This window comes from Mus pahari, chromosome 5 (assembly GCF_900095145.1).
Source record: "Mus pahari chromosome 5, PAHARI_EIJ_v1.1, whole genome shotgun sequence".
NCBI classification, from domain to species: domain Eukaryota; kingdom Metazoa; phylum Chordata; class Mammalia; order Rodentia; family Muridae; genus Mus; species Mus pahari.
In genome coordinates, this window is record NC_034594.1 from 23,183,054 (window position 1) to 23,196,314 (window position 13,261).

General features: G+C 50.8%; 1 protein-coding gene and 1 long non-coding RNA gene across 4 annotated transcripts in view; one reads left to right on the plus strand and one right to left on the minus strand.

Moving 5' to 3' along the window:
- Window positions 1–3,731, minus strand: part of LOC110322466 — a 46,088-nt gene extending 42,357 nt beyond the window's left edge. For 2 of the 3 annotated variants that reach the window (XR_003843921.1, XR_003843919.1), the window contains exon 1: window positions 3,596–3,731. This is a non-coding gene — a long non-coding RNA (uncharacterized LOC110322466). Of the gene's footprint in view, window positions 1–1,823; window positions 2,068–3,595 lie in introns of those variants that run through there. The other variant, XR_002380568.2, reaches the window with a different exon arrangement.
- A 2,232-nt stretch (window positions 3,732–5,963) lies between these two features.
- Pou3f3 (POU class 3 homeobox 3) lies at window positions 5,964–11,070 on the plus strand. The gene has a single exon (XM_021198694.2). It carries the CDS (start codon window positions 5,998–6,000, stop codon window positions 7,489–7,491), a length of 1,494 nt encoding a protein of 497 aa, XP_021054353.1. The 5' UTR covers window positions 5,964–5,997; the 3' UTR covers window positions 7,492–11,070.
- The last annotated feature ends 2,191 nt before the right edge of the window (window positions 11,071–13,261 follow it).

The following is a 13,261-nucleotide window of genomic DNA, read 5'->3' on the forward strand; positions in this document are numbered from 1 at the left end:
CCCTCCCTCCCTCCTTCTCTCTCCTTTCCAGCCCATTTTATAAAGAGCCCTAGCCACACTTTCCAGAGAGAAATGGGGAAATAGTTTCAATATTCTCTGGCTTCCTGGGTCATTTACAGACATGGCTAGTGTGGGAGAAATCACTGTCCTGGTATTTTAAAATTCTGTGTTGCCCAATCATTTCCTTGCTTCCCTTGTACATGCACAGGAAAGGTAAGGGTGTTTGTTCTTCTGGCCAGTTTGGAAAGACAGATTTGCTTTTTGAACTGGCTACATTTTCCTCAGCTGCTGCTAAGTCGAGTCAGTGCGCCCCCTGCCGACTAGTCAATAGTGTACCGCTAAGCAAAGTTTATTTTGTTCAGTAAACCGTGTCATATAAAATTAACAACAACCAATAAAATTAGCTTATATGTTTCAACTGTAAAAGTCCAAAACAAAATAAAGCTAGTTTTAGTGGTCCTAGAAATCTCTAGTTTGGCTTCTCCTCTTTGGCTGAATCAAGGTCCTTTTATCTAAAGCCCAGTGCACAAACATATAGCTTAATGTGACTAGTGTTCTTCCTTTTATTTCTTTCTCTATGGCAACCAATATGCTCTGCTCAGAAATGTTCCCCATCAAGGAAACAAATGATCTTCAGGGAGCAGCTCTATATGGCATCTGGTCCAATGGAGCACACGGAGTTAACCCCAGTCAGAGGCAAGGCTGTAAACAAGGGGAGGAAACCTGGTGATTCTGAGCCCCTCCCCAACTGACACCTCTTCCTCCCTCATTACAAACCACAGCATTGATTTAGCATCAACTGTTTCCAAATAAATTACCAATTCAAAATTGCAAGGTGTTCTGTATACAAAAGTGCAGTATAATTTCAGACATTTGATACTCCCCTCCCAATGTGACTTTCTTCAAAAGAACAAATCCAAGAAGCATTTAAAAATCATCCCCAGACCATTTCACTAAAGTAAGATAATCACACTGGCCTGGACTTGGTATCATTATTTCTTTCGGCCATATTTATTTAAGTAAGTATACCCTTGAATTTTATAAAAACTGGGGATAGTGATAAGGAGGGATAGATCTGACTGTCAAAAACAGAAAACATGGAAAATCTGGTACTCTATGCTGAACCTCCATCGTCCTTGGGGAGTGGAGAGCCAGGATGTCCTGGTTAGTTTTGATTGATCACCTTCTTTCTGATGGGTTTTCACTACTGAGCCCGGAGGAGCTGCAGCACACTGCCTGCTCCCCACTTGAAGCTTTAGCCAGGGGGACATTGACTCCCTGCCTCTTCTCCCTCACTTCTTCCTCATCTCTAGCCCTCTGCCCCCTGGTTGCCAGCCCCCTCCTCTCTTCACTGGATCCTACAGCTCACTGTCCTAATTTGGGCAGACTCACAATTCAGTCACCCCCACCAACGGTAGGCCAGGCATCTGATTCTCTGGGGAAAATTCCAAATAAGAAATATTTACGTTTAGTAAGCAACTCATTTTCTAGGGTTTACCCTTCCCATGATCAACAACTAAAATTAATAGATCTCTCTCTCTCTCTCTCTCTCTCTCTCTCTCTCTCTCTCTCTCTGTATGTTTATGCTCTTGTTTGTTGGGCCATTGGAATCAATCCACCTTTTTATGTATTATTTTAGCAACGTCAGACCTGTCTTACTCCCTTCCACACACTTTCCCTTCCCGGCTCCTCCCAAGCAATGAAAATAAAGCTTCCAAACCTTCAAGAACATAAATAAACAATACACCAGAAAGGAAGGAAAAAGAGGAAGCAGAGAAAGAAAAAGCAAACAAACAAAACAACAACAACAAAAAAACACTTACCCAGCAAATTCCCAAGGTTAGACTTTTAAATAAAAGGTGGTGGTTGGTTTTTTGGTTTTTTTTGCTTTTTGTTTTTGTTTTTTGTTAAAAAAAAAAAAAAAAGTAAGGTTCCTGGAGGGGCAGAAGAGAAGGAATATTCTCTATTCTCCAGAGCCGAGTTATCCTTAGCCTTCTCTTTACACTGACTCCTCTAAGCCCGGTTCTCTCTCGTCTATTATTTTCACCAAAATATATGAAAATGTATGCAAATGAAAATCAGCACTAACTGTTCTCCCCTTGTTATATACTTTGGATTTTTTTTTCCAGACAAAACAATCACACTCTGCAGAGGGAGGGGGCGGATTGGGTGGGGCGGGAGTGGGGGGGGGAAGCTGGGGAGTGATTTGAGAACTAAGGGTGGGGGGAGAGAAGGGGACAGACCTGGGAACAGAAGTGCGTTTCTGTTACTGAGGAGCACAACGTTTGGGGGGCTTCCCGAACGTGCACACCCTCCTTGCAAAGAGAGAAAGTGGATCTGTTTGCTGAGGCGCTATCCCGTTTCATCAGGCCACCTGAGACGGCTTTTGAAAGCGTGTACTGTGAAACTCATAGCAGTAATTTAGACAAAATCCTCACTGTATATTAATGAAAGGCGGCCCCATGGCTCTGTTCCTATCCTCCCCATTCAGTGTAAACAAAACCACGAGACTCTTTCGGTTTTTGAGCCAGATCCAAGCAAAATCGGCAGGAAAGGAAAACACGGGGTGCTGGCACCGACTATTCAAACGTCTGCACCTGGAGATCTCAGATTTATTCAATGAAATCTGTGTTCCATCTTTTATATATACATATACGCATATATAAATATAAAAAGGAACCTTTTGGAATGGAGGGGGGAATCCTTTCTGTTTTGGGGCTTTGGTTACTGCTGCCTTTTAGATCTGTTTCTACGATGGTATCTTTTCACCCCGGCAAGCAGGAGCTGGACCCGATCCTACATAAATGCCCCGCGTCTACGGTTAATCTCGAGATCACGCAGAGGCTGCGAGGCTGCTGCTGAGCTGGAGAGCTCCCTCTGTAACTGAGTTCACAGAAGTGAGCTCTCTAGAGAAATTATGCATCGGGGAGAAGGCAGGCCAGTTCTTTATATTCGGAGCACACCGGCCGCCGGGTTACGTTCTCGGCTGCTGCTGGGGCTGGGGACTGCAGACTGCGGGCCGGTGCCCTGCAGCTGAGGGTGCGGGGTGCAAGCACACGCACACTCATTAAGAGTCGTGTATTTATTGAATGTCCGAATTGGGTTAGTTCATTGGAAATCCCCAAGGAGGATTTAATTTGTCCTTGTTTTCGTTGCCACTTTCTCTTTTTTCTTGGTTCGCTGAGGTTCCTCTGTGCGGCGTTTCCGCTTGGCCGCGTCCCCCCCCCCATACACCCCNCCCCACCCCCTCTTCTCCCGCCTACCGAGCGCACTCCTCCTCCCGGCCCCTTAACTCTTTCAGCTGCTTTGCGGCTGAGAAAGCACTTGTCGCCAGCGGTCACAGCCACCTCGCAAACCTGAGACCCAAAGAAAGAGAAAAATAAAGCGCCCCCATGCCCAAGAATAGCAAGCGAGTGAAAAATCCCACCAATGAACACACTCACACGCACACACACGCACGCACACACACACGCGCGCGCGCGAGTCAGCGGTAAAGGGGGCGGAGGGGGGGGGAGAGCAGCTAGCGGCCCTAGGCCCTCTAGGCGAGCCGAGGCAGGCACTGCATTCCAAAAGCATTGGGATCGAATACACTTACGATGAATCTAGGGGGACGGTCGGGCTGATTGCCTTTCAAATACCTCGCGTGGCTTCGTTGACCGGCACCCTCCAAACTCACAAGGGCACGCACGATACTTGCAAGAATCCCAGAGGAGGGTGGGTGGGAGGGAGGAAAGGAGGGAGAAGGAGAGAGGTGGGGGGGGAGCGAGCAGCCGCAGCAAGCGGTCCGACTCGCACGCGCGGGCCCCGCGCTGGTACAGGGCTGCAGGTTTCCCAGATGATGGCATCCAAGAACTTAAACAAAGAGGGTCGCCGCCGGCGCGCCGCGGCTGCACAAAGTTGCAGTGGCGGATTTCCAAGAAGCTTGGCCACAGGAGCTCTGCGCGAGGCAAGCCTTCCTTTCCCACCTCCTGCAGGACGGAGATGGGGGCCCGCGCGTGAAGGGAAGAGGAAACTTTGAAACCAGTGGGGACACATCTGTCTATAGGTATTAGCTTGAACCGTACATCCGCGGCGCGCGCTTTACAAATCTCTCGCGTGGGGTGGGGGTGCGACACAACGCAGTCTAGGTAGAATGGGTAGACTGCTATTTTTCATGATTTTTTCCCCTCGTCATTTTCCTTCTGGTCCCCCTTCTCCCCGCCCCCTCCTTTTCTCTTCCATTTCTCCCCCAACCCCCCAGACCAATCGCGAACACAGGGAGCCGCCAAGGGAACGCAGACGTTTGGGCTGGACACTAAGAGTTAAGATGTGGCGGAGGGGTGGAGCGGGGGGGGGGGGACGACGAAGGGGGCGGAGGGGGAGGGGCGTGGAGGGGAAAGTGGCGCGGAGGAGGGGGTGGGGGGGGGGGACGACAGATTTCCAGCTTCTACGACGCTCTGCCTAAATTAAAAAGCAACCAATCGGAACGGCCGGAAGGGGGGCCAGGCGTCCTAAGCCAGTCATTCCAGGCCTGCCAATCACCCAGCGGGTAGCCAATCAGCAGGGGCCCTGGTGCTCGACTTCCTTGTATTTGGGAAAGTGTGGTGGTGGGTGCGCGCTTGCGGCGGAGGGTAAACATTCGACAGTCCCTGCTCTGAGAGGGAGGGACGGAGAGCGAACTGTCAGATCCTAGCGGGAGCGGGCGCTCGAGAGAGGGAGAGAGAAAGAAAGAGAGAGGGAGAGAGAGAGGGGGAAAGTGAGACGGAGAAAGAGAGAGAATCCGGGCGCAGAGCTAGCTCCGGCTGCAACTCTGCCCCGGCACGCCTGCTCCCGCGCCCGCCGTCGGGTACTCTAGGAGCGGTACAACGTGCCCACAGGAGTTGGTTGTGTATCAAGGATTCCCTGTATGCACACACACATCTCCACCTCCACCAATGCACTCTTCTTCCTCCTCCTTCTCCAGACAACTGCCGGGGGAAAAATAAAACATCAACCCCAACCTTCAGCAACAAGGTAACAGAACAATTCGACATTTTTTTCCTGTTCAATTTTTGCCTTGTTATATTTGTTTCCTAATTTCTACCCAAAAGGAAAGATGTCGCACCAGACTGTGAGTGTCGGGAGGAACATGAAAAGGGACTCTTGTTTCAGAGACGTCCAAGAGCTCCAGCAATAACAACTTCAGAGAAATGCACTATCGCAAGAAGTTTTCCTAGGACAAAACAAAACTTGAAAGAAGAGAACCAGAGGGGGAGAACAGGAGCCAACCTCCCCACTCCGCAGACGCGAGCCGCCAGCATCACCACGCCTGTAAGGACCGGAAAAGTTTTACTATAGTAAGGGGAAACAGTAAGATGTGTTGCTGAAGATCAGGGAAGACAGCGGACCAACTAGGAGCGGCCGGATTGCTGGCCACCCACAATTTGGCCAAGGAAGAAAGGAACCGCTTCATCCTTTGTTGTCTCCCGTGAAACCTTCGCTTAGCAGGTGGACAGAGCCCTGTGCCGGGGCAGAGTCCGCACTAGCCCGAGGACAGGAGGAGCCGCGGAGCCCCTGCTCCCCGAGAGAGCGCCCGAAGTACGGGTCCCCGCCCTAGTGGGCGAGCCTCCCTGGAGCCAGCCGATCGCTCCCGGCCAGGGGGGAGACCACGACCCCCCCTGAAGGGGCTGGCCACGGAGCTCGCCCGGAGAAGCGATCCCCCCTCCCCAGGGCGCTGCTCCTGCTGCTGCGGCTGCTGCTGCTGACCGAGGCCAGCCGGCGACCCCCGCGCCCTGCCAAGCGGCCTTGCAGCTGCAGCCCCGGGCCGCGGCGGCGGCGGCGGCGGCGGGGGGGGAGGCGGCGGAGGAGGAGGCGGCGGAGAAGGCGGCGGGGCCGGCGGGGACCCGGGGCGGGGGAGGAGGAGCGGGGGGAGGAGGCGGGAGGCGGGGGGGCGCGGCGGCGGCGGCGGCGGCTGCGGCCGCGGCTGCTGCTGCGGCGGCGGCGGTGGTGGCGGCGGTGGGGTGGCGGGAGCGGAGCGGCATGGCCACGGCGGCTTCTAACCCCTACCTGCCGGGGAACAGCCTGCTCACGGCCGGCTCCATTGTGCACTCGGACGCGGCCGGGGCGGGCGGTGGCGGAGGGGGCGGCGGCGGCGGCGGCGGCGGGGCGGGGGGCGGCGGCGGCGGCATGCAGCCGGGAAGCGCCGCCGTGACCTCGGGCGCCTACCGGGGGGACCCGTCCTCGGTCAAGATGGTCCAGAGCGACTTCATGCAGGGGGCCATGGCCGCCAGCAACGGCGGCCATATGCTGAGCCACGCGCACCAGTGGGTCACCGCCCTGCCCCACGCTGCCGCCGCTGCCGCCGCCGCTGCCGCCGCCGCTGTGGAAGCCAGCTCACCGTGGTCGGGCAGCGCAGTGGGCATGGCCGGCAGCCCCCAGCAGCCGCCACAGCCGCCGCCGCCGCCGCCGCAGGGCCCCGACGTGAAGGGAGGCGCTGGACGCGAAGACCTGCACGCCGGCACCGCGCTGCATCACCGCGGACCGCCGCACCTCGGGCCCCCGCCGCCGCCCCCTCACCAGGGACACCCTGGGGGCTGGGGGGCCGCAGCCGCCGCGGCCGCTGCCGCCGCGGCCGCCGCCGCTGCCGCTCACCTCCCGTCCATGGCGGGTGGCCAGCAGCCGCCGCCGCAGAGTCTGCTGTACTCGCAGCCCGGAGGCTTCACCGTGAACGGCATGCTGAGCGCGCCCCCGGGGCCCGGCGGTGGCGGCGGTGGAGCGGGCGGTGGAGCCCAGAGCCTGGTTCACCCGGGGCTAGTGCGCGGGGACACGCCCGAGCTGGCGGAGCATCATCACCACCATCACCACCACGCGCACCCGCACCCGCCGCACCCGCACCACGCGCAGGGACCCCCGCATCACGGCGGTGGCGGCGCGGGGCCAGGACTCAACAGCCACGACCCGCACTCGGACGAGGACACGCCGACGTCTGACGACCTGGAGCAGTTCGCTAAGCAGTTCAAACAGCGGCGCATCAAGCTGGGCTTCACCCAGGCGGACGTGGGGCTGGCTCTGGGTACACTCTATGGCAACGTGTTCTCGCAGACCACTATCTGCCGCTTCGAGGCCCTGCAGCTCAGTTTCAAGAACATGTGCAAGCTCAAGCCGCTACTGAACAAGTGGCTGGAGGAGGCTGACTCGAGCACTGGCAGCCCCACCAGCATTGACAAGATCGCAGCGCAGGGCCGCAAGCGCAAGAAGCGGACCTCCATCGAGGTTAGCGTCAAAGGCGCGCTGGAGAGCCACTTCCTCAAGTGCCCTAAACCCTCGGCGCAGGAGATCACCAACTTGGCCGACAGCCTACAGCTGGAAAAGGAGGTCGTGCGTGTCTGGTTCTGCAACCGACGCCAAAAGGAAAAACGCATGACGCCCCCTGGCATCCAGCAGCAGACGCCGGACGATGTCTACTCGCAGGTGGGTACCGTGAGCGCTGACACACCGCCACCGCACCACGGGCTGCAGACCAGCGTGCAGTGAATGCTGGGGCGCAGCGCGAAGAGGGCCGCCGCCGCCGCCACCTCCGCAGCCGCTGTCAGCACCGCCATGGTCGCCGCCGCCGCCGTCTCCGAGCCGCCGCCGCCGCCGAGAACCACCGCTGCTGCTGCTGCCGTCGCCACCGCCGCCGCCGCCGCCGCCGCCGCTGCCGCCGCGCAGACCCAGCACCTGGCCAGTGCCAGGACATCTAGGCCTCCTCCCCTCCGCCCAAAGACAGGCGTGCCGCGGCCCTAAGAGGGGGGAGGACAGCTGGAGACCGATGAGACTCTTTCTGAAGTCCAAGGAAGGAGGGACCAAAAAAAATTTTTAAGCATAATAAATACCAAGACTGTTTTATATGCATATATAACAAACAAAACCGGAAGAGGAAAAGGGGGCAACAGGGACATCTCGTTTATACAGTGGTGTTCTGCTTCTGTTTTGAAAGAAGGGTGAAGATACCTAACGCACCTAAACTGCACACTTGAGGTACTGTCCACACCAAGATGTCCTGCATGGCGTCGTTGGTGGAGAACACCTGCCTCCGAGATAAGAGAGAGACCCCCCTCCCCTTTCTTCCACTTCTTCCAAAAGGGCTGCCTAAAAGATCCATGGAAACTTTTCTTCATGGGGAGCGACCTGAAAAGAAAGACGCACCAGGTTTCCTGCAGGTCTGACTCTGCTCTTGGACAGTGTTTTTCTTGGCCATATTCAAGTCTTTGGGGGAACAAATAAATCAACTAAGAAATGGGAAGAAAGAAGAAACAGAGTCTGGGGGGAAAGATTCACAGCTTCTGAAGTTCACAGACTGAACAGGAAAGCCAAAAGAAAGCACCCTCGTCCTCGCAGTAAACTTGGAAATAAAAGCATCGCGAAAGAGCCAAGGCTGGGTGAGGCTGAAGGGTAGGTACGTCCAGCCGCAATCCACTAGCGGAGAGGGCACAACGGCGGGGCCAGGGCCCAGCCTCTGAGACAGCCCAGAAAGGCCAGGCCTCCACCACCGAACCCGGGCTTTGCCGACTGCCGCTCGGGGTGGACCATGCCTAAAGATTCCGCCGCTAATATTTTTTTTATTAACATTTTTTATTTTTTATTTCTGGACTGACTCCGATAAAAGGGTGTGGAAAGACAGCACCAACCGCGCACTTCCCTTGACTTCTGCCCTCAATCCATTGCCAACTTTGATTGAATGGGTGCTGCGGATGTGATTATGTAATACTGCCATTTCCAAGCAGTGTTTTTGGTAGGTTTTAATAAACAGACTTTTCAAATGACGGCAATATAGAATCGTTAGATCCGTTGTTGATCTAAAAATATTTGCTTTATATTTTCATTAAATGACTTCTTTTAATATTTTATTCAAAATACTTATGAACTGCTGCAAAACGGTAATTTATTTTTCCCCAGATCTTGTATTACGTGTTTTTTTCAGACGAGCACAAATCAAAATGAAATGAAAATATGGACAGTTGTTAGGTAATAAGGGTATCTTTTGATGTGATCATTTGATTGTAATTTAATTTGAGTAGTGATTCCGTAAGAGCTGATTGAGAAAATAAATTTGTTAGAATGAAATGGTCTGTGTCTGATGCATAAACACTGTGTGGGAAGAAAAGAATCCTTTAGAAAATATTTTTTTACTAATGCAGATCCTTAAGTCATAGCATTAAGAGAGCGGAGTTTCCCCCACGCAAAAGTATGCTTGAAACCTCTAGAACAGGCTAGGGTTGCTAAAATATCTGTGCTTTAGCAATAGTGGTTATTCACTCCTTGTTGGTCCAAAATTTCAGAATATTCTCCTTACCCTCAGTTTCAATGGGTGTCTCTAGTGCTTTTACTGAGTGATCTATAAATACTAGCCATTTTCTTGAAAGTACCTGTGTTTTGCTACATCACCAGTGAAAATATGCCCACCAGCCAGTCGTGGTAAATACAGTTCCTCTTAGGTCAGCCTCTTTTTTATCTCCTTGCCTTCCAATATATCCCTGGTTTTTTTCTTTCTTCCTTTCTTTCTTTTCTTTCTTTTTCTGTCTTTGTGGATCAGTAGTTGCGAAAGATAGCTTATAAATTCATTAAGTATTTTGATATCAGTTACTCCCCATTGACAGCTATGTGTGATTAAATCTCAATTATTAAGCCTATATTTGCTTTTCTTTCTTATATTTCTTTCATGAAAGAGGATGGTACTGAGCCCTGCTTTGCTCTTTACTGAGGTTGTTCCTAGTGCACAATCCAGGCTGCCCATTTCTGTAGTTTGGTCCTTCAGAGGCATAGTAACTTTACATCTTCTTTACCAATGCCAAGGCTTTAGTTATTTTGGTCACTTTTTATATAAGACCCTGCAGGACGGTCACATTTATCAAGTTAATGCATCAATATTTACAAGCTGGAAATACAACACCTCAGGTTGTGCGAGATAAAGAGGAGAAAGGCTCTGATTGGTTGAGCCCTTGTATAGTATGTATTTTTTTTTTAAGTACTTAGGTGGAAAAACAATGATTTTACACAGGAGTTTTCCCCAATCTCAGCTACCATTCACCTTTTGCCTAATTTTGTTATCTTTGCTGGCTTCCCCTTCCCTCAGTATAGATTCAAGAGTTAAAAAATTCTGGGAAACTATGAGGACAAGGAATAGTTATTTCTCCCAGACAGACCCAATAGCACAAAGTGAGCCCAGCCAGACAGCCATGTATTTGGGTTACATTATTTTAGACACCAAATTGTAGTTAAAAAAAAAAAAATCACCAGCATTCTGATTTGTGAAATCTGAAAAAGGCCCTATTTATTAAACAGAAAGACATGAAGGTGCAGATAAGAAACCACATTTTTAGTTTTCTCTTTGCTTTTGTTTTCTGTTTCTCCTGTTACTGTTATGACACTGCCTGGAGTTGGGGTAGGGTAAGAGTCATCATTTTTTTGTTTGGTGGTGGTGGTGGTGGTGGTGGTGGTTGTTGTTGTTGTTGTTGTTGTTGTTGTTGTTTGAGGGACTCTGAGAGTAAGCCAAGAAGGCCTCCCTGGAAGAGAGGAATGCTGTTTGTAAATGGTGCACACCACTGGCATGTGAGAGGGATCTTGGTGGGTTTTGTTTTTGTTTTTTGTTTTGTTATTTGTTTAAGGGTGAGGGTTTTATTTTTATTTTTTGTTTTTTGTTTTGTCTGATGTTTTGTTTTGTTTTCCTGATGGAATAGTGGTGCCTGACTAGGTAAGGAATGGGTCTATTTTAAATGTCAGGAGGTATCTGCTTTCTTGATTTAGCTCATGACAAAAGAGCTAATGTTAGATGTTACACTGTCTTCTGTGAAAAAGCCACCTTTGCTGGGCTCCTTTAGAAGAAGCCCTGATTTATGGGTAGCAGAGTAAGTTTTGATTGAAGAAGATAGACAAAGCAAGCAGTTTTGCTTGCCATTGTGTGTTTTGTAAAGTAAGCGGATGCTTGCACTTTTTGTTTTAAAGTCAATCCTTTGGATGTATTTACAAAATGAAATTCATGGTTGAGCCACAGCAGAGAAGAGGTTTTGTGCTAAGGCTCATATTGTTAGACATGTAAATAATGAACATATTGTTGTATATCACCAGGTCTTTTTTTTTTTTTTAATGAATTTGGTCATTGTGTTCTTATGCAGCACAAATGTCTTGTGCTTAGTAAACTGCCCATTTGTTTCTTGCATTTCAGTCCGCCTACTCTTCCCCTTCCAACCCAAAGGAAAGTGACAAAGTTCTGGTCCATCAACTTGGCTACTTTCAAACTAGGCCCAGTTATAGTTTACAGTAGAGTGTGGCTCCGGAGCACTAGCCAAGCCTCCATCACCCCATCTACCCAATCACCCTCCCCTGACAAGTCTGTACAATAAATAATTCAAGGTGTATTTAAAATATTAGTCACTTTGCTGTTGTTGCTGTTTTCCCTCCTTAGTATTAGCCAAGGGTTCTCTCTCTCTCTCTCTCTCTCTCTCTCTCTCTCTCTCTCTCTCTCCCTCTCTCTCTCTCCTCTCTATTATTGATCTTAGAGACTCCCTCTGCTTCCTCCTGGCCTCCAGTGTTTGCCTATTACCATGCTCATGATCTGGTTTTGTATGAATGGTTTTCAACATTCAGAGAATGATTGGTTCTTATATCAAATGCAGTATATACTATTCATAGTTTTATCAATAAGTGTAATATTTTAAATAATTTTAACAATTAAATTTGTTTTTTAAATTATATATTTGTAAAGTATTTATCCTGTTGGAAGCAACAATATATTGTTGTATTTATTCGTTTATTTTTATAATAAATGATCAACCTCTTCAAGCTAAATCAAAAATGACACTTTTATATATCTATACAAAATGCATTTAAAGAGGTGGGCATATATGCACCAATTTGTGTGTAAGTAGAGTAAGAGCCTACAATAACTTGTAACTTATGGAACTAAATTGAAGGAAGAAATATTCTCTCCACATGGAGTTTAGTTTGCCCAAGTTCCTGGGTAATTAATCAACTGTAAAATAAATGCAACAGGTACCCAGCACTAGGTACAGGCTTGAAACTAGTTACTTAGCATGCGGACCTGCTTTTTCTCACCGTTAAGATGGAGAGATGTTAAAGAACCTTGTTCTTTCCAGAAATGCACGGGGTCCGCTCTATGGATCTGAGAGCAGATGTTTCAATGAAAAACAACCCATACCTGGCTGTGCTTGGGTTTCTGTGCTGGGGAAGAAGGGAAGGGCCCCTGAGAGTTCGAGTCTTTCAGTGACATCTTTCAGGTGATACAATGAAAAAAGTACTGCTAGGTTTAACAGAGACAGCAAAAATGTTTAGACTTTTTTAAGGCGGCTGAGACTGAAAGCTCCCCTTCTCCCGGTCCCGCCGCAGAGGACAGAAGTAATCAGTGCAGGTGTTGTTGTTAGCAGTGGTGCATGAGAGAGAGCTGAGGGCCCCCTGCTTCCCTGGACCAGTAAGCCCGCCTTTGCTTGGATGGCCATTTCAATTCCTTGGGGCTCCTAGTCCCAGGGCCTGAAGGTCACCCATGTGACCTCCTGGCTGCGGGAGCCCCAGGATAGGCTTGATCTTGATTTCAATAAGGAAATCAGAGGGCCCTGTGTTTACCTCCTGAACTTTCCAGCCTAGGAAAGGAATTAGCTAGGAGTCTGGAAGAGCGGGGGTGGGGAAGGCGGAGATAGCAAGAGGGGTACTTGTGTAATCAGATTCTTTGATTTTGTTAGCCTGGCTCATGGCCTATTAATTAGATTACTCTCTCTTTCATTCTTGATTTCACATCCGTGTTTGTTCCTGTATCCTAAAATGTGGGCGCGAGCTTGGCGAGCAGGAGCCTATGATGTCACTGCCGGCCAGCGGCGGCGGCCTGGCCTTCTGGTGGGCTGTGGGCTGTGTTCTTGATGAGCCCGCTTTTCCTCGAGGAAGAGTGGGCTCTGGAAGTGACCTCAGAGGGGTCTGGGAAGAGGGCAACAGGCATTCTCTCCTGGCCGTCTCTGTGGGGTGTGTGTGTGTGTGTGTGTGTGTGTGTGTGTGTGTGTGTGTGTACTCGCGTGAGAGTAAGAGATGGGGAAAATCATAGTCCAGTCTGAACTGAGAAGCCCTAGGGACACGGACTTGGTCAGGTGAGAGCTTGCCTAAGGTGAAAACCAGGGAGCACTAGCAAGAGGGACCAAGGCAGCTGGCAACTAAAAACCTACTTCTCTCCCAGAGGGAGGATAGCACTGGGCACCGAGGTGGGGTGGTGGGGGGGGGGGGGGGGGGGGGCGGGGGGGGCGCGGCCCAGTTCTGGCTCAGC

Excerpts from the sequence above, each read along its gene's own strand:
- Pou3f3 (XM_021198694.2), top strand. The coding sequence starts at position 5,998 with ATGGCCACGGCGGCTTCTAACCCCTACCTGCCGGGGAACAGCCTGCTC.